At 42.7% G+C, this 18635-nt stretch overlaps 1 protein-coding gene across 3 annotated transcripts; it reads right to left on the bottom strand.

The window, feature by feature from the left end:
- Positions 1 to 2724: 2724 nt before the first annotated feature.
- Positions 2725 to 16816, bottom strand: LOC143884896 (uncharacterized). 3 transcript variants are annotated; one of them, XM_077388744.1, is made up of 2 exons: positions 16495 to 16812; positions 2725 to 11280 (listed from the first exon to the last, which is right to left on the bottom strand). In XM_077388744.1, the coding sequence occupies exon 2, from the start codon at positions 11145 to 11147 to the stop codon at positions 4536 to 4538; it is 6612 nt and encodes a 2203-aa protein (XP_077244859.1). In that variant the 5' UTR covers positions 11148 to 11280; positions 16495 to 16812; the 3' UTR covers positions 2725 to 4535. The 3 variants fall into 3 exon arrangements, 2 of the variants coding, with proteins under 2 accessions (XP_077244859.1, XP_077244858.1); XM_077388743.1 differs by lacking the exon at positions 16495 to 16812 and adding an exon at positions 11402 to 11498; XR_013253089.1 differs by lacking the exon at positions 2725 to 11280 and adding an exon at positions 15402 to 16280 and having other exon boundaries at positions 16495 to 16816.
- Positions 16817 to 18635: the final 1819 nt, after the last annotated feature.

The raw sequence follows: 18635 nt of genomic DNA, 5'->3' as shown, positions 1-18635 counted from the left end.
GGTGTGCCTCAGTGAGTGGACAAAGGTATGGCTTGGGTTGATGTGACTCGGTTGAGTTGTGCTAGGGTCAGGTTAGGTGGGGTTAATGGTTGAGTTGGATTGGATTGGGTTAATGGTCAAGGTCAAGTGCGGGTTGACTTGGCTTAGACTGGATTGGAACTGGTTGAGCGTGGATTGGGGTGCGGCTTGAGGTTTGGGTGGTTGGAGTATCTTAGGAACCAATAGGGCAAAGTGGCTCTTAAGGGGAATGAATTAATTGGGCCGAATGGGCCCGATGGCCGGGTTAACTGGGTTGGCCGGGTCTATTGTAGGGGTGTATGAGGGTACTGTTGGGTGGATGAATGAAAGGCATGTGGTGTATGATGTGTGGCTATGGTTATAGGGTTTAAGGCTTATGGGTATGGGTTTAGGTGTGGTTAATGGCTAGGTTGGATTGGGTTAATGGTTAGGGTCAAGTGAGTCGGGTCTAAGTTAGGAGCAAACCCGAGACTAGCCATGGTCTAACTAGGAGGAAGCAGGGTACAAACCAGGGTGCGGACCAGGGTGCACCAGGGTGCGAACCAGCAGGGAACCAGGGTGCGAACCAGCAGGGGAACCAGGGTGCAACCAGCAGGGAACCTGGGTGCAACCAGCAGCGAACCTGGGTGCAACCAGGGTCTAACCAGAGTGCGAACCAGCAGGGAACCAGGGTGCGAACCAGCAGGGGAACCATGGTGCAACCAGCAGGGAACCTGGGTGCAACCAGCAGCGAACCTGGGTGCAACCAGGGTCTAACCAGAGTGCGAACCAGCAGGGAACCAGGGTGTGAACCAGTATCGAACCTGGGTGCAACCAGCAACGAACCTGGGTGCAACCAGGGTCTAACCAGAGTGCGAACCAGCAGGGAACCAGGGTGCGAACCAGTATCGAACCTGGGTGCAACCAGCAACGAACCTGGGTGCAACCAGGGTCTAACCAGAGGCTAACCAGGGGGAACCAGGGTGTGAACCATTAGGGAAAAATAAAAATGAAGATAAGATGGGTTAAGAGAAGAGGGAAACATGTATAACTTCAAAGTCTACCATCAAGAAGAATGAGTAAAGATTGATCCTAGATGCTTCCTAACATGGTTTTTCTTTTAAAGTAAAAGATATGCATGAAAACAGACCCTACATAGAATTGAAATAAATGCCTACCTCTTTGAAAACCCACTTTGTGTTTGATTTTTCTTTGATGTTAATTCCTTGAAGATGATTCCTTGCTTGATAATGACTGCTTTTGATATATATCACCCAACGTATCACCCGATCCGGCAAGGATGGCCGAACCCTTGAAGAGATGAGGGAGAGGGATGAATTTTCTAAGAGAGGGATTCTTTTTCTTCTTCTCTCTTGGATGGTGGGATGAGAGGGTATTTATAGGAGAATGGGATAGGAGGTTAGGTGAGGTTAGGTGAGGTTAGGTAAGGTTAGGTGAGGTTAGGTAAGGTTAGGTGAGGTTAGGTGAGGTTAGGTGAGGTTTGGGTGGTTAGGATGAGAGGAGAGGTTAGGTGAGGTTAGGTGAGGTTTGGATGGTTAGGATGAGAGGAGAGGTTAGGTGGTTTTGGATGGTGAGACCCAGGTCAAGATCTGTCATTGATCTAACGATTTACGGAAATCGGGTCTCGGAATGGAATCAGGGTCCGGGCTATGAAGTGACCCTAGCTTATTTTGTCCCGATTGATGATCCGTAAAGTCAGATCAAGATATTAATGACCTAAAACATATAAATCAATGATAGAGGGGGTTCTCACATGGATTTAACACACTAAATTCACTAATCAGGGTATTTTTCAATTTTTCGGATCTAATCATCTCACCAGGTACATCTCTTTATCATTTTGTTTTTTTCAAAAAATTTGAGGATGGATCAATATATTAGGTTATTGTTGGTTAAAGTAAAGCAAAATGTGGGTGTCTACAGATGCCCCTCTTTGGTAGAGACGACGTAGTCATCGAATACCAAAGTCAAAATGACAGAACCATTTTGCGTAGCTTTAATCGACAAAGGACCCCCTAAACACAATGCAACCTAATATAATGCAAGACCTTAGATGAAATCCTAGAATTGGAATGCAATAAAACAAACCCGCTGCGGTGCCGCTGGCAACGAGAGAAATGGGATACCATTTTCAAATGGATTTTCGGAGGGAAAGGAATATCGCTTTTGAACAGCTTCAGAGGAAATGAGACGTCATTTTCAAATGGTCTCAGAGAATAATGGATGACTTTTGAAAGATTCTTAATGAAAATGCAGCATCATTTTTGAATGGGCTTGGGCAAGATGAAATACCGTATTTATACGGATTCCAAGGAAATGAGACATCATAGTTGTATGATGTTCAAAGGGTATAAGAGACCATAGTTGTATGGACTCGAAGAGAATGAAATACCGTATTTGTACGGATTCCAAGGAAATGAGACATCATAGTTGTATGATGTTCAAAGGGGATAAGAGATCATAATTGTATGGACTCGAAGAGAATGAAATACCGTATTTGTACGGATTCCAAGGAAATGAGACATCATAGTTGTATGATGTTCAAAGAGGATAAGAGACTATAGTTGTATGGACTCGAAGAGAATGAAATACCGTATTTGTACGGATTCCAAGGAAATGAGACATCATAGTTGTATGATGTTCAAAGGGGATAAGAGACCATAGTTGTATGAACTTGAAGAGAATGAAATACCATATTTGTACGGATTCCAAGGAAATGAGACATCATAGATGTATGATGTTCAAAGAGGATAAGAGACCATAGTTGTATGGTCTCGAAGAAAAGAGGCACCGTTCTCAAACGGGCTCGAAGAATTTAGAGATTTTTCATAGGATTGGATTTATTATTATTTTTTTGAATCGGGGATTGGATTTGATGAATTTTTTTTAATTTATATTTTTTTTTATATTTTATTTTTGGGAAATGAAACATCATAGTTGTATGATGTTCAAAGGGGATAAGAGACCATAGTTGTATGGACTCGAAGAGAATGAAATACCATATTTGTACGGATTCCAAGGAAATGAGACATCATAGTTGTATGATGTTCAAAGGGGATAAGAGACCATAGTTGTATGAACTCGGAGAGAATGAAATACCGTATTTGTACGGATTCCAAGGGAATGGGACATCATAGTTGTATGATGTTCAAAAGAGAAAAGACCATTTTCAAATGGACTCCGGGAGAATGAAATGATGGATTTCAAGAAAATGAGACATCATATTCATATGATGCTCAAAGATAACTCAGAGATAATGGAATATCGTATTTATACGAATGCCAAAGAATGAGACATCACATTTATATGATGTTCAAAGAGAAAAGATCACTTTCAAATGAATTCAGAGATAATTTGAGTTTTAACAGAGATTATCAGAGAAAGGGGACTGAAATCTCCAATTAACAACTTTGGAAGCAAATGATTCAATACCACCATGCAGCAAAGGACTTTCAAGGCTTGAATATGAGATGCCACTTTATTAGCAACCTGCCCCAATTTGAGGCATTCAACCTTCTTCTATTCATTGACCAGAGATCATTCTGCAGAGATTTTTTCGCCATTCGTGGCAGTCTCGCCTTTTCCCAGGTTCTCGGAACCTGTTAATGAACCTGCCTTCAGAGTGATTGCACCCTACAACAATTCTAAAAATAGAGTTCGTAAATTTTTCTAAAAACGGAACCACAGACATTTGTAATAAAAAAAAGACAAAATAAGAAAGATTACTCAAGTAATCTCGTGATGCTTCTGACTTATCAGTATTTTCTTTTGGGTTAGGTTAGCCTCTTTTAAAGAATGTTTCTCCACTGATAAACATCTTCACTTATTTTTTTAAGACAGTAATACTTCATATATCCTTCTATCAACTTTTGGATTGCTTTGAAATTAATGCCCTTAGTTTCGGGAATGATTGTTAATTTTGCCTGACCTACTGAGAGTTCAGAGGTAGATGTAATTCTTCTGGCGTGAACCCCATCTTACCACGACCAAGTCTTCCTTTTTAGATTTTCAACTTGGCGGACCGCTCAACCTTAACTTTTGCCTGAATCGCCTTTTCAGGTTTTCGACTCAGCAGGCCACCCCTTAACTTTTGCCTAAGCCGCCTTTTCAGGTTTTCAACTTAGCAGGGGAATGATCCTAAATTTTGCCTAGATTGCCTTTTCAGGTTTTCAATCTAGCGGATCTTCAAGTTCCATTTCTTTCTTTTTTTTTTTTTTTTTTATTATTTTTTTTCTTTTCTTTTTACTTGAACACCAAAAGGACTTTATGGGTGAGGTAGGGCTTTTCAAAGAATGGCTTAAGGTTTTGCAAGGGTCTCGACCGAACCTATGAACAGGTTGCCTACGTATCCCAGTGTAGGAATCAGATCATGCGTAGTTCAGGGCGAATGCCCCTAGTATATTGGGATTTGAAGGAAAATTTTATTAGGCTCAAAAGGGTTTGCAAAAGGTTATAAATTTTTTGATTTTTGGTTATGAATTTGGGATTTATTTGGCCAAAGGACGGCCTTCTGATGTTCAAGCATAGAACCTCTTGAGTTGATCAAGATTTGTTGGTTCTGGCAATATTTCTCCATTTAAATTACGGAGCTTGACGGCTTTTCCGGGTAAGATTTGGTCCACAATGTATGGTCCTGACCAATTTGGTTTGAACTTGCCCCTTGGGTCAAACATTGGTGCTCGATTCTCTTTCAGAACAAGATTGCCTTCTTCTAGATCTCTGATTTTAACCTTTTTATTAAAAGCCCGGGCTATTCTGCGCTGGTAGCCCTGTACATGGTAAAGCGCTTTTAATCTCTTCTCATCTAGCACGTTCAGCTCTTTATATCTGGCATCTGCCCATTCATTTTCTGGCAACTTGACTTCAGTCAATACTCGGAGCGAAGGTACACGGATCTCAACAGGTAGCACTGCTTCCATCCCGTAAACAAGAGAGTAAGGGGTTGCCCCAGTTGAAGCCCTAATTGATGTTCTGTAAGCCCACAAGGCGTATGGTAACTTATTCGACCAATCTTTATAAGTTTCTGACATTTTGCTAATGATAATCTTGACATTTTTGTTTGCAGCTTCTACCGCTCCATTTGTCTGCGGACGATAAGGCGAGGATTTATGATGCTTAATCTTGAACTCTTCGCAAAGAGAGATTACTTCCTTCTTGAAATGAGATCCATTATCTGAGATAAGTTCATGGGGAATTCCATATCTACAAATTATGTTGGTGCGTATGAATTTAGCAACTGATGAGGATGTAAGCTTTGCATAAGAAGCGGCCTCAACCCACTTGGTGAAGTAATCAATAGCAACGAGTATGTACTCGTGACCATTAGACGACTTGGGAGAAATCTTGCCAATGATGTCAATTCCCCATACCGAAAACGGCCAAGGAGAGGTAAGAGAATGCAATTCGGTGGGTGGTACATGGATGAGATTCGCATGTATCTGACATTTATAGCATCTCTTCACAAATGTGTGACAATCTGCTTCTAATGTCGGCCAATAATACCCCAGACGTAGGATCTTCCTTGCCAACATCTTCCCATTCATATGAGGCCCACACACCCCTTCATGAATATCTGCGAGAATTTCTTCTGCCTGATCTTCAGTGACACATAAGAGTTGAATTCCATCGAAAGACCGTCGATACAACTCTCCTCCACAAATGACGAAATTAGCTGCCAATCTCTGCAAAGTCCTTATTTCTTTACTCGACGCCTCATTGGGATGCCCCTGGCCTGAGATGTAGTTCTTTATGTCTGTATACCATGGCTTTCCATCGGGACATCTTGCAGCTATTTCTATAGCATCAACATATGCAGGAGCCCATTGCTCTTGAACCGTGATGGGCCTCATCTTCATATTGTGAGGTATGTCAATCATGGAAGCTAACGTTGCTAAGGCATCGGCGAATCTATTCTTCAACCTTGGCAAATAACTGAAAGTGACGCGTTGAAATTGCTTAGCGAGAATATCCAAGTATTCATGATATGGCAATAGCTTTTCTTCTTTGGTTCTCCACTCTCCTTGAGTTTGGCAAATGATTAGCTTCGAATCTCCATATACGTCAAGATTCTCTATGCCTAAGGCCAATGCAGCCTCAAGCCCAACAATGCATGCTTCATATTCTGCCATATTGTTGGTGCAATTGAATTGTAACTTAACGGCAACGGGGACATGCTCATTTCGAGGCGACACAAGCAATGCCCCTACTCCTTGTCCTGTTTGGTTTGCTGCTCCATCAAAATAGAGGGTCCAACCAGTTTCTGGATACTCATCTTCAACCATCATGATCTCTTCATCTGGGAACATCGGCTTGAAATGCTGACTTTCTTCTCGGGGTGCTTCCGCCAATTGTTCAGCAATGGCTCGGCCCTTTACTGATTTTTGGGTTACATGAGTGATGTCAAATTCAGACAACAATAATAACCATCTGGCAGTCCTGCCTGTCAGGGCTGGTTTTTCAAAGAGATACTTCAGAGGATCCATCCTCGACAAAAGCAGGACCTTATGTGATAAAAGGTAATGCCTGAGTCGCTGAGTGGCCCAAACCAAGGCTAAGCAGGTTTTTTCTAGGACAGTATACTTTTGTTCATACTCCAACATCTTCTTGCTAAGATAATACACAGCCTTTTCATGCTTGGTTTCTGGATCTTGTTGTGCTAACATACAACCCATTGTGGTTTCTGTTACTGACAAGTAAAGCAGCAATGGATGCCCCGGTATCACTGGTGCTACTATCGGTGGCTCAGACAAACTTTGCTTTATCTTTTCAAAGGCCTGCTGACATTCCTCTGTCCATTCTTTGGAAGAGTTCTTCTTTAAGAGCTTAAAGATAGGTTCACAAGTTGATGTCAGATGAGCGATGAATCGCCTTAGGAACTGTATCCTTCCTAGGAATCCCCGAATTTCCTTCTCGGTTCTAGGCGGTGGCATCTCCTGGATAGCCTTAATCTTCTGAGGATCTACCTCTATACCCCTTTGACTCACCATAAATCCAAGCAACTTACCGGAGGTAACCCCGAACACACACTTGCTAGGATTCAGGCGAAGCTGGTATTTGAGAATTCTTTCAAAGAACTTCTTAAGGTTCGGGATATGATCTTTCCTTTCCTTGGCTTTTACAATCATATCATCGACATAAACTTCGACTTCTCTATGTATCATGTCATGGAGCAAGGCTGTAGCTGCTCTTTGGTATGTCGCACCGGCATTCTTAAGACCAAATGGCATTACCCGATAGCAATATGTCCCCCATTGTGTAATGAACGAGGTCTTAGCCATGTCCTCGGGTGCCATCTTAATTTGATTGTAGCCCGAGAAACCATCCATAAAAGATAGTAATTCATGCCCGGCCGTATTGTCCACCAAGATATCGATATGTGGTAGAGGGAAATCATCTTTTGGACTTGCCTTGTTCAAATCCCTGAAATCTACACACATTCTCACCTTTCCATCTTTCTTCGGTACAGGTACTATATTTGCGAGCCATTCTGGATATTCCACCACTTGCAGAAATCCAGCATTCAACTGCTTAGTAACCTCTTCTTCTACTTTCAGGACCCACTCAGGCTTCATTCTCCTTAGCTTCTGCTTTTTAGGTTTAATCCCAGGCAATAAAGGTAGCTTGTGCTGAACAATGTCTTCGCTCAACCCGGGCATATCTTTGTAGGACCAGGCAAAAACTTCTTTATATTCCTTAAGTAGGTTTATTAATTCATCGCGCTCTTCAGAGGATAGAGTATTTCCAATTCGTATTTCCTGTATTAAATCTTCTGTTCCGATGTTTATAATTTCGATTTCATCTTTAAGAGGCTGGGCTCGGCGCTCCTCCTCTTGTTTGAGCATATGCTGCAATTCAAGGGGAGTTTCGTCGATCCCCCCTTCCTCATCTGAGGAGGGAGTGTTATCATTATTATTAAAGTCAGAAGCAAACACAGAGACATACTGAGAATCAGATTTCATTGAATTGAAAGAAGTTACATCATTATCATTGGACTCATCCTGAACAGGTTCAGGATTCACATAGTAAATAAACTCAGAAAATGACTCGCCTGGACTAGGCACTGACACTGATTCACTCGACTTGACTAGACTTGACTTAGCAATAAAATAAGATGGAAAAACATCAGAACTCCAGTTTGAAAGATTTTCTGTTGCAGGTGCAATCTGACTCTGAGGTTCAGTAAAGGTATCATTACTCTGAATAACTGCCACTAGCATATCTTCACAATCTGTCTCTTCTTGTTCTTCAGAATAGTAATCAACATCAGGCACATTTTCTTCAAACAAAGATTCCAGCACATCTGGCTCAAGGTAGACTAACCAGTCCTCAACAGTTTTCTCAACATAATATATCGGCGGTTCTGTTTCTGGGAGAGCAAGGCCACTGAATATTTCAAAACCGGGTATCATGATCCCTGTCACTGAGTCATACCATGGTTCAGAAAACCCATAGTATGGAAACGTCTCACCTTCTTTGATAAAATGACCATTCATTGATAAGGGATATGGAGCCATTAGGAGTACCCTTCCGGTGCGGCGGATTTCTTCCTTCAATTTCAACAATTTTTCCATGGCTTCCTCCTCCTCTTCAGTAGGTACATATCCAAGACCGAAAATTCCATGGTTTGCTTTGATTGGGCGCCAGTGAGATGCCTTGCTTGGATCACGGCCCAAATTCATACCAGGAAAGTAGTTCATTTTTCTCATCATCTTGGCCACCACAGAACTGATGGCGAACGGCAAACACAACTCCTCCCGAGAGGCATCCTTGTAAGAGATAACAGCAACCTCGAATGCGAAACCATTCAAGTTGTAGTCATCTGCTTTTGCAACTGGAAGGATTAAAGTTTCTCCTGTTATTTGCCCTATTTCTGGCTCTTCATCACCTCTGACAGTGAACAACTTCCCATCTTTAATGAACTTCAATTTTTGGTGAAGGGTTGAAGCGACAGCACCTTCCTTATGTAACCAGGGACGTCCTAGAAGCATATTGAACGAGGCTTTGATATCAATAACTTGAAACTCAACCTCAAATTCTTGACCGCCCATAACGATCTTGGTGGTGAGGACTCCGACCACATTTCTTCGGGTATTGTCATATGCGAGGATACCAAGGGTTGATTCGGCAAAATCAGTGGGACCGAAACCCAAGGTAATGGCAGTTCTTAATGGACACACATTCAACGCGGATCCGTTATCTACCAACACAGATGGTACTTTCTTGCCTCCACAAACAATAGTGACATGAAGAGCTCTAGCATGATTCCGACCTTGAGGAGGCAGCTCTTGATCTGAGAAACTAATGGCCCTGGTGGCCTGGGTTAGAGCAACAACTTCAGCCAGTTGCTCCGGAGATATCTCTGAGGATACCTGTGTTGTATTCAATTCTTTTAACACAGCCTCTCTGTGTTTCTTTGATGCTATCAATAATCCCCATACAGATATAACAGCCTGAGTTTTCTTTAACTGCTGCACAACTTCATCATCTGGATCTTTCACATATTGCGGCTCCTCTCCTCGAGCCAATGCCCCTGGATTTTCGACTCTCAATTCAACAGGTTTGAAAATTCTTCCGCCCCTTGTCACATGTCTGACTTCATCCAATTCAGGCTCATCATAAGTGATAATTTGAGGGACTTGTGGCTCATAGGTGATTACCAAGGGAGGTACAGACTCTCTTAGGTGTGATTCATCACAGAATATGATTTGGGGTTCAGAGATGGGTTCTAAGGCACATATGAGGGTAAGAGGGTCAAACTCAGGATCTCCTATGGTTATGGCATTAACGGCAGCAGGAGGATTTGCATGACCAGGTAATGGGTTTTGGGTGACATTGGGTCTTGGCTGGAATGCAATGACTTTCTCATCAATGAGTTTCTGGATTCTAAATTTCAAGGCAATGCAGTTGTCAGTAAGATGACCAGGACCTCTGTGGTACTCACAGTGTAGGTCAGCTCGCCAACTTGCAGGTAGAGGATTGGGGGGAGGCCGGATGGCAGGTAAGGTTATGCGACCTGAAGCAAGACACTGCTTAAGCACCTCTGAAGATGGAATGGGAAGAGGGGTAAATTCTACCCGAGTTTGTTGCCGAGGTGCGGTTGCGGTTTGAGCATAGTCCATTACTAAAGGTTCTTGGGACCTAGAGGATTGAGCATTGGAACGGGAAATACTATTGACTTGGGCTGGAGGGGACTTTTTGAAATCTCTGGGGTTTGGGTTGCTACGGTTGAATACACCTTGAGCCATAGCCTCCTCTATCTGGGTGCCAGCCACGATGAAGTGTTTGAAGTCTGGATAGTATTGCAAAGACATGTGATACTGGAGCTGGGGGGAAATATTTTTCATGATTATCTGGACTTGTTCTTCCTCAGACGGGCGCTCCATCATCTGAGCTGCTATTCTCCTCCATCTTTTCACAAAAATCAAAAAGGATTCCCTCAAGTCTTGCTTTGTTCTCTCTAAATCCTTTCTGGTGATTTCTGTCCCATCATCATATTTGAATTGCCTGATGAACTGCTCGCCGATATCCTTCCATGTCCTGTAACGAGTCTTGTCCAAGACCATGAACCATCTCCTCGCAACCTTGGTTAGGGAAACTGGGAACAATTGAGCCATTTGCTCAGAAGATAAGCCTTGAGGCTGACACATGATGGTGAACATTTGCAAATGTGTGATTGGACAACCCACACCATCATATTTGTCGAAATCGGGCATTTGAAAATTGGCAGGAAGGCGAATTTCGGGAAATAAAGTAAGATCACTTGGATTGAAACCACCCTGGTCTTGAAACTGAATGCCTTGAACTTTCCTGGTAAGAGTCTCTAATTTCTCCATAACAGACTTATCAACCATGGACTGAGAAGGCCTACTGTGATTCTCGCTGTACTGCTCTTTTTCTAAGTCTTCTTCGACTTTATCAGGGATATTGATGAACACTGTTTGGGCAGGTGCTACTGGAGTAGCTGCTTGGCGCATAGGCCCTTTATCCTTGGACAACGACGGTTCTAACTTTTCAGAAAGCTGAGCCTTGATAACTCGATTTTCTTCTTTGAGTTCTTGAAGCTGTTGGAGAATCAAGGTAAGAGTATCGGTAATAGCAGCGGGTGGAAGACCATCTTGGTTGTCTGCCATTGGTGAGGATGAGGACGGGAAAGAAGGAGATGCTGGGGTTCTTAGAGAAGGTGGCGGAGAAACAGATTTCCTCTCTAACCGCGAAGAGACCCGAACCCAAGGAGTATTAGGGTTAGCTATGATGTTTATTGCCCTGTAATATCCGAAAGACATATTTTAAAATCAGAGAGAAGAATAGACGATGATGCACACATAGACAAAGATAATGAAAGAGAAGGATGGACTTTATTGATCAATCATTAAAATTTGAGTACATGGTTCAATCTTTCAAAGATAAACATGGAACTAAGCATTCTTTTTAGACTTCTTCTTCGGACGACAATCTTCCTCAACTGACTCCTTTAAAGGTTTGATGATTCTTGCATCCCAAGCAGATGAAACAGCTTTGACAATCTTGGGCTTGAGATCCTCAGGCGGATAGAAATGATGAAGGGGAGGCACAATGGATTGCTCCCTTCCATACTGACGCTGAATCCTGGCAGGAACATAAAAGGAAGTCTTTTTGAGACCAAGAAGGCGAACGTAGTTAGCTTCTCCGGTGTTGAAGACAGCTTCTTGGATTCCGGGAATTTGCCAATAAATCTGATCTTCTTGGCGAGAATTTAACCATTCAACCCAATCGCTTTTATGATCGAAAGAAACATCATGACGCCATTCACTGAAGGTGTATAACGTATGATCAAAATGGACAGGAGCTGCAATTTTTAGCTTGTGGCATAACCACACTTGAAGTAATGCAGGACATCCTGAGAAAGACCCAACGAAAGAGCGAATATAAGAGCTTGGACCTGAACTGGCACGAAGGTGAGCCATATCATCCAATCCATTGAAAGTTTCTGCAAGCATAGTAGGAATTGGATTGGCGCCACGATCCATTTGATCAACGAGGTCCAGAAGAACAGCTGGCGCAAAGCGAGAAGGCTGTACAGTGAGGAACCTAGCAAAGGAGCAGAATCTCAAAGCGCGCCGTCGAGCTTTTTGAATATCAACAGCACCAATGTATCCAACAGGAGGGTAAATGTCAATTAGTCGCTGCATGGACACTTCTTGGCCTTTCATGAAAGAGTTCATGGATTCATCTGGATTATCCATCAAGCAAAGGAACAAAGGACGATAATCTGGAACACAGGATGGCTTCACTAGAGGGCCATCCACAGGATATTCCAATAAGGCACACCATTCTTCAAAGGTGGGACACATTTCTTGGTTGCCAAAACGGAAGACATGATGATCGGGATCCCAACACTCTGATGCGGCATAGAGTAATCCCCAATCGAGCTTGATGGTTGCCACGTAGCCGAAGAGATTTTTCTCTTGTTCACTTATGGCGTAGATATGGGATTCTCTTAATGTACCACGGATCCAATCAAGAATTGTACGAGTAGACATAGTGCCCGTAAGCCAAGAGAAGGGATATAAGAATGATCAGGATTACATGAACACGAGATTGGGATAAGTTCCTGCCAGTACAAGGAAAGTATGAATACATGATCGAATCATACGATAGAAGAATGAAAGGCATACGATCGAAAGATTAGATGAGATAGCATAAGATTGCTTTCAACGGATAGATCAAGAATGACTAATCCTATGAGATCTTTGGAAATGATAGGATTTATATCCTAACCCCTAAAGGAAATTTTTTTTTTTAATCTCGCACATTTTAACAGTGTGACCTGAAGGCATCAACCCTAATCCTAATCAAGCGGAGTGGAGAGAGGATCTCGACTCATGACTTTGTTCGTGTACCTAGTTCCGATCGTAGCCATTGGAAGATGGTCTACGGCCTAATCTAGACACAAATAGGTAGGATATCCTAAACTAGGCTCACACACGTGATACACATGTGTTCGTATACTACATGCATGTGTGGGTTAATCTAGGGGTAAGGCCAAGAGTTCCCTTAGCGCGAATCCCTGTTCGATATACTGTACCAGTGTCCGGCGTATCAGTACGTGAACAAGAGATCCGTTTACGTACCATAAAGGTACTAGGCTAAAGGTGGAATGCTTCTCTAGCACAGAGGCACCAGGTGATGAAATCCCAGTCAACCATGCTAGATAACACTCCGGGTTCCTAAAATAGGACGTGTGTGTACGTGAAATGCAAGGGTTTAGATGCAAGTGATGTAAGTGTGTGCAATAAGTTTGCGCAATCTATGATGCCTTCAGGTTTTGTTAGATTAAGTTCAAGTAAAATGTGATGAGAAAATAAAACAAGGCAAACTAATCTAACAAGTATAGAGTTTTTATGAGCCAGTTAAATTAAATTCAAATGAATTATCTTTTGAAATTTTAATGAAGTTAGGTGGTCCCCAGCAGAGTCGCCAAACTGTGGTACCCGAATCCCGCGAGAGGGGTGGGGCGCGAGCCGCCGCGCTCTCTCTCTTGGTCTCCAGTATCCACGCGATTGGCGTGTGCATTTAATTATTGATTTGAATTCGTCTTTCATGTGAACTTGGGATCACTAAGGCAATCCGAATTCCACACGAAAGAGACTGACAGAGTCGCCACCTAGATGTGGGATCTAGGACCCGAAATTAACCAGAAATCTAGACTCGCTACCTGGTTACGAGAATGGAAGGTATGGGGAGTTATCCGCCACATGCACCATTCCTGCCCGATAATCGGTCTTCGATTCCAAAAGCTAACTCTTTTAAATTTATTTTAAATGGCTCATTCAACTCTATGTTAATGTGCGAACTAAGTGACATGCATCCTATGATCTAATTTCAATGTGAATCCTAGATGTGTATCTTGATTTATTAATTTGTCTGGATTCATTCTAAGTGAAAGTTCTCCTAGAATTCTAATTTCATGGAAAGCCCTAAATGATTTGATTAAGCATTTACAAGAAAATTAATATCCAAAACACCACAATTTGTTGTGGTGCCGACTCGCGGGTGGTATGCCGTCAGACATCCAAGCTGCCTACGTACCCAAGCCTCACTGGGATCAGAGTCGACGTAGTTCGGTGCACCTAAGCTAAGTTACATATGCCTAACTCAACTAAGACACCGACCTAGACGGGATTGACTGTTTCAACAGTTTTAGGAGAAGTTATTTAATTCAAGTTGAGGATTTTATTATCTTAGGATTTCATCTAAGATGCTATATGATTCTCATCTAAATGCAAATGGTCCCTTAGACTAATGCAGGTTTGCCTTACATCCTAGTTTACTAGGCTTGTCCTAGGGAAAGATTGGGTGACTAGTGTAACTAGACCTATGGCACGGTTGCTATACATAGCAAACGTCCGTGATGAGGCTGGACTCCTAACTCTAGGACTCCCTAAAACCTAAGACTCCCTAAAACTTAGGACACGACACGACACCGGTGTTCCTAAATTGGGCTCTAAGGGTCCTTACGACGGAAACCGTAATCCAACGGTTCCGAGAGACACGAGGTGAATCGATTTCAGTTCTTGAGGTTAGTGAAAAAAGGGATGGAAGAGATGATGAAATAGTGTGAGGGAATGAGAAAGATAGAGAAAGGTGCGACTGAACTTGGGAGTGCCAAATTGCCTACGTACCCCGCGATGGGGATCAAGCCACACGTAGTTCCGCTGGGGAGGTTGCTTGGATTTTGGAAAACAGGATTGGTATTTGGATCAGGAATCGGGTTTGTATTTGAGCATTGGACTTGAGATTCAGAAACATTGATTTAGCAATGGGATTTTGGAATTGGGAATTTGCATCAAAGAATTGAGCATATAGGAATCATCAAGGGTTTGAATTTTGGGAATTCAAAATGGGCGGGCTTATGAGATTCGGTCAAATGGATTCAGACATACGACTCAGATTGTGTTGGGATATGACTTGGTTAGGCAAAAGGGAGGAAGTTCTATTAGGTGTAAAAGGGCATTAGTAGAATAGGGGAATGACTCGGTTGTGACATGGAAGGCCGCAACTTGGTCGAATGCGACTCGGTTGCATTGGGATGGGTTGATTAAGGAATTGGATTGAGTCAACTAAGGGGAGAGTCCAATCGGTTAAAGAGGTTGAGCATACTCGACTAGAGAGTTGGGTCAACTCGACTAGGGAGGTTGGCTAGAGTTGACTCAGTTGAGCTGGGTTGGGATCCCACTTGGATGGATTGTATTGGGGCGATTTGACTTAAGCTGCAGGTGGCCTGGCTGGGTTAGATTTAATGTAACCAGATTTATGGATAAATGGTGTGCCTCAGTGAGTGGACAAAGGTATGGCTTGGGTTGATGTGACTCGGTTGAGTTGTGCTAGGGTCAGGTTAGGTGGGGTTAATGGTTGAGTTGGATTGGATTGGGTTAATGGTCAAGGTCAAGTGCGGGTTGACTTGGCTTAGACTGGATTGGAACTGGTTGAGCGTGGATTGGGGTGCGGCTTGAGGTTTGGGTGGTTGGAGTATCTTAGGAACCAATAGGGCAAAGTGGCTCTTAAGGGGAATGAATTAATTGGGCCGAATGGGCCCGATGGCCGGGTTAACTGGGTTGGCCGGGTCTATTGTAGGGGTGTATGAGGGTACTGTTGGGTGGATGAATGAAAGGCATGTGGTGTATGATGTGTGGCTATGGTTATAGGGTTTAAGGCTTATGGGTATGGGTTTAGGTGTGGTTAATGGCTAGGTTGGATTGGGTTAATGGTTAGGGTCAAGTGAGTCGGGTCTAAGTTAGGAGCAAACCCGAGACTAGCCATGGTCTAACTAGGAGGAAGCAGGGTACAAACCAGGGTGCGGACCAGGGTGCACCAGGGTGCGAACCAGCAGGGAACCAGGGTGCGAACCAGCAGGGGAACCAGGGTGCAACCAGCAGGGAACCTGGGTGCAACCAGCAGCGAACCTGGGTGCAACCAGGGTCTAACCAGAGTGCGAACCAGCAGGGAACCAGGGTGCGAACCAGCAGGGGAACCATGGTGCAACCAGCAGGGAACCTGGGTGCAACCAGCAGCGAACCTGGGTGCAACCAGGGTCTAACCAGAGTGCGAACCAGCAGGGAACCAGGGTGTGAACCAGTATCGAACCTGGGTGCAACCAGCAACGAACCTGGGTGCAACCAGGGTCTAACCAGAGTGCGAACCAGCAGGGAACCAGGGTGCGAACCAGTATCGAACCTGGGTGCAACCAGCAACGAACCTGGGTGCAACCAGGGTCTAACCAGAGGCTAACCAGGGGGAACCAGGGTGTGAACCATTAGGGAAAAATAAAAATGAAGATAAGATGGGTTAAGAGAAGAGGGAAACATGTATAACTTCAAAGTCTACCATCAAGAAGAATGAGTAAAGATTGATCCTAGATGCTTCCTAACATGGTTTTTCTTTTAAAGTAAAAGATATGCATGAAAACAGACCCTACATAGAATTGAAATAAATGCCTACCTCTTTGAAAACCCACTTTGTGTTTGATTTTTCTTTGATGTTAATTCCTTGAAGATGATTCCTTGCTTGATAATGACTGCTTTTGATATATATCACCCAACGTATCACCCGATCCGGCAAGGATGGCCGAACCCTTGAAGAGATGAGGGAGAGGGATGAATTTTCTAAGAGAGGGATTCTTTTTCTTCTTCTCTCTTGGATGGTGGGATGAGAGGGTATTTATAGGAGAATGGGATAGGAGGTTAGGTGAGGTTAGGTGAGGTTAGGTAAGGTTAGGTGAGGTTAGGTAAGGTTAGGTGAGGTTAGGTGAGGTTAGGTGAGGTTTGGGTGGTTAGGATGAGAGGAGAGGTTAGGTGAGGTTAGGTGAGGTTTGGATGGTTAGGATGAGAGGAGAGGTTAGGTGGTTTTGGATGGTGAGACCCAGGTCAAGATCTGTCATTGATCTAACGATTTACGGAAATCGGGTCTCGGAATGGAATCAGGGTCCGGGCTATGAAGTGACCCTAGCTTATTTTGTCCCGATTGATGATCCGTAAAGTCAGATCAAGATATTAATGACCTAAAACATATAAATCAATGATAGAGGGGGTTCTCACATGGATTTAACACACTAAATTCACTAATCAGGGTATTTTTCAATTTTTCGGATCTAATCATCTCACCAGGTACATCTCTTTATCATTTTGTTTTTTTCAAAAAATTTGAGGATGGATCAATATATTAGGTTATTGTTGGTTAAAGTAAAGCAAAATGTGGGTGTCTACAAGTACCCTCGGCCAATTTTCAAGGACTTGATAAGCCCATTCAGAAATTGGTAACCCTATTTTTTATACTAGATAACTCCAATCCCAGAGACTTGAAAACCCCCTTCCAAAACTCTAGTACCCTTGGCCAATTTTTAGGGACTTGATCACCCCATTCGGAAATTGGTGACCCCATTTTTTATACTAGATAACCCCAATCCTAGAGACTTGAAAACCCTCTTCCAAAACTCCAGTACCCTTGGCCAATTTTCAAGCACTTGATAAGCCCATTCGAAAATTGGTAACCCTACTTTTGAAAGTTACTAACCCCCTTCCAGAGAGTTGATAAACCCCTTCTGCTACAAAACCCCTGCCTATAGCAACTCTTCTAATGGCATTATAATTCTGCTCATGATAGAAATAACAAAAGAAATTGATGTTTTTTCATTAAATGTGCTTCATGTATTACATCCCAATTTGTGTATTACAAAAAAATAATAATTAAGTAAATCAAAAAATGTGTAGCCATCCATTCATGTATTACATCAACTTTTTCTTATAAAACCACTTGTCTTCCAAAAAAGTGAGTGAAGCCATCCATGCATTATCTCCAGAACTCACCCTAAAAAACAAATCGCTTAACAAGATAAATCAGAAACAAAGGAATAAAAATAGTGCAAAACTAAAAGAAAAAAGAAAAATAAAACCTAAATACAAAGAGATAGATGGTAAGAACTCAACATTCAAGTTTTCAAGATTTGCCAGCAACAATGGTGGCTGAACAAGGAGGAAGATGACTAGTAGGGTAAAAAATCAAAAAGGTGATAATGGAAAAGTAAAAGAAGATGGAAGAAGAAGAAAACAGGTCAAAACGTGTTGTAAATGCCAAAGGGTATTTTCGTCCAGCTTTTACTGACAAGACCTCTTTTGTCCCCCTTTGATAATTTTTGAAAAGCATGGGTCCTGTTGATAATTTTGCCTAATGTTTGTCCCCCATTGGTAATTGGTCCTATATCAAATATGGTGAGCCCCACATGCATAATAAAGGCGAGGAAACTTTTAATACGATGCATCCCAAAATTACTAGATCTTTTATGAAGGAATGCTAAACTCAAGGGTGTCCTTCCAAAAACCCTGCCGCAAGGATGCCCTTACAAAAACCCTGTTGCACAGACTCCCGAATTGATCCATGTCACCCAACTACATCTATGATTCACTTAATTTTGCATTTTCACTGTTGTAATAAATGTAGTTGTGTGATGTGGATCCAATGGGGCAACCTTGTGGCTCGGATTTCAAGGCACCCTTCAGGTTAGCATTCCTCTCCTGTATGGGCATAAACCTGTTTGGTTGCTCAAATGCTCGGCATCCATCAGAATTTTAAACGCCAATGAACTT

This window comes from Tasmannia lanceolata, unplaced genomic scaffold, assembly GCF_043159265.1.
Source record: "Tasmannia lanceolata isolate RefF3 unplaced genomic scaffold, GAP_Taslan_0.1 ptg000008l, whole genome shotgun sequence".
Lineage (NCBI taxonomy): Eukaryota > Viridiplantae > Streptophyta > Magnoliopsida > Canellales > Winteraceae > Tasmannia > Tasmannia lanceolata.
The sequence above is the reverse complement of the archived record's forward strand: the minus strand, read 5'-3'. Positions and strand labels throughout refer to the sequence as shown.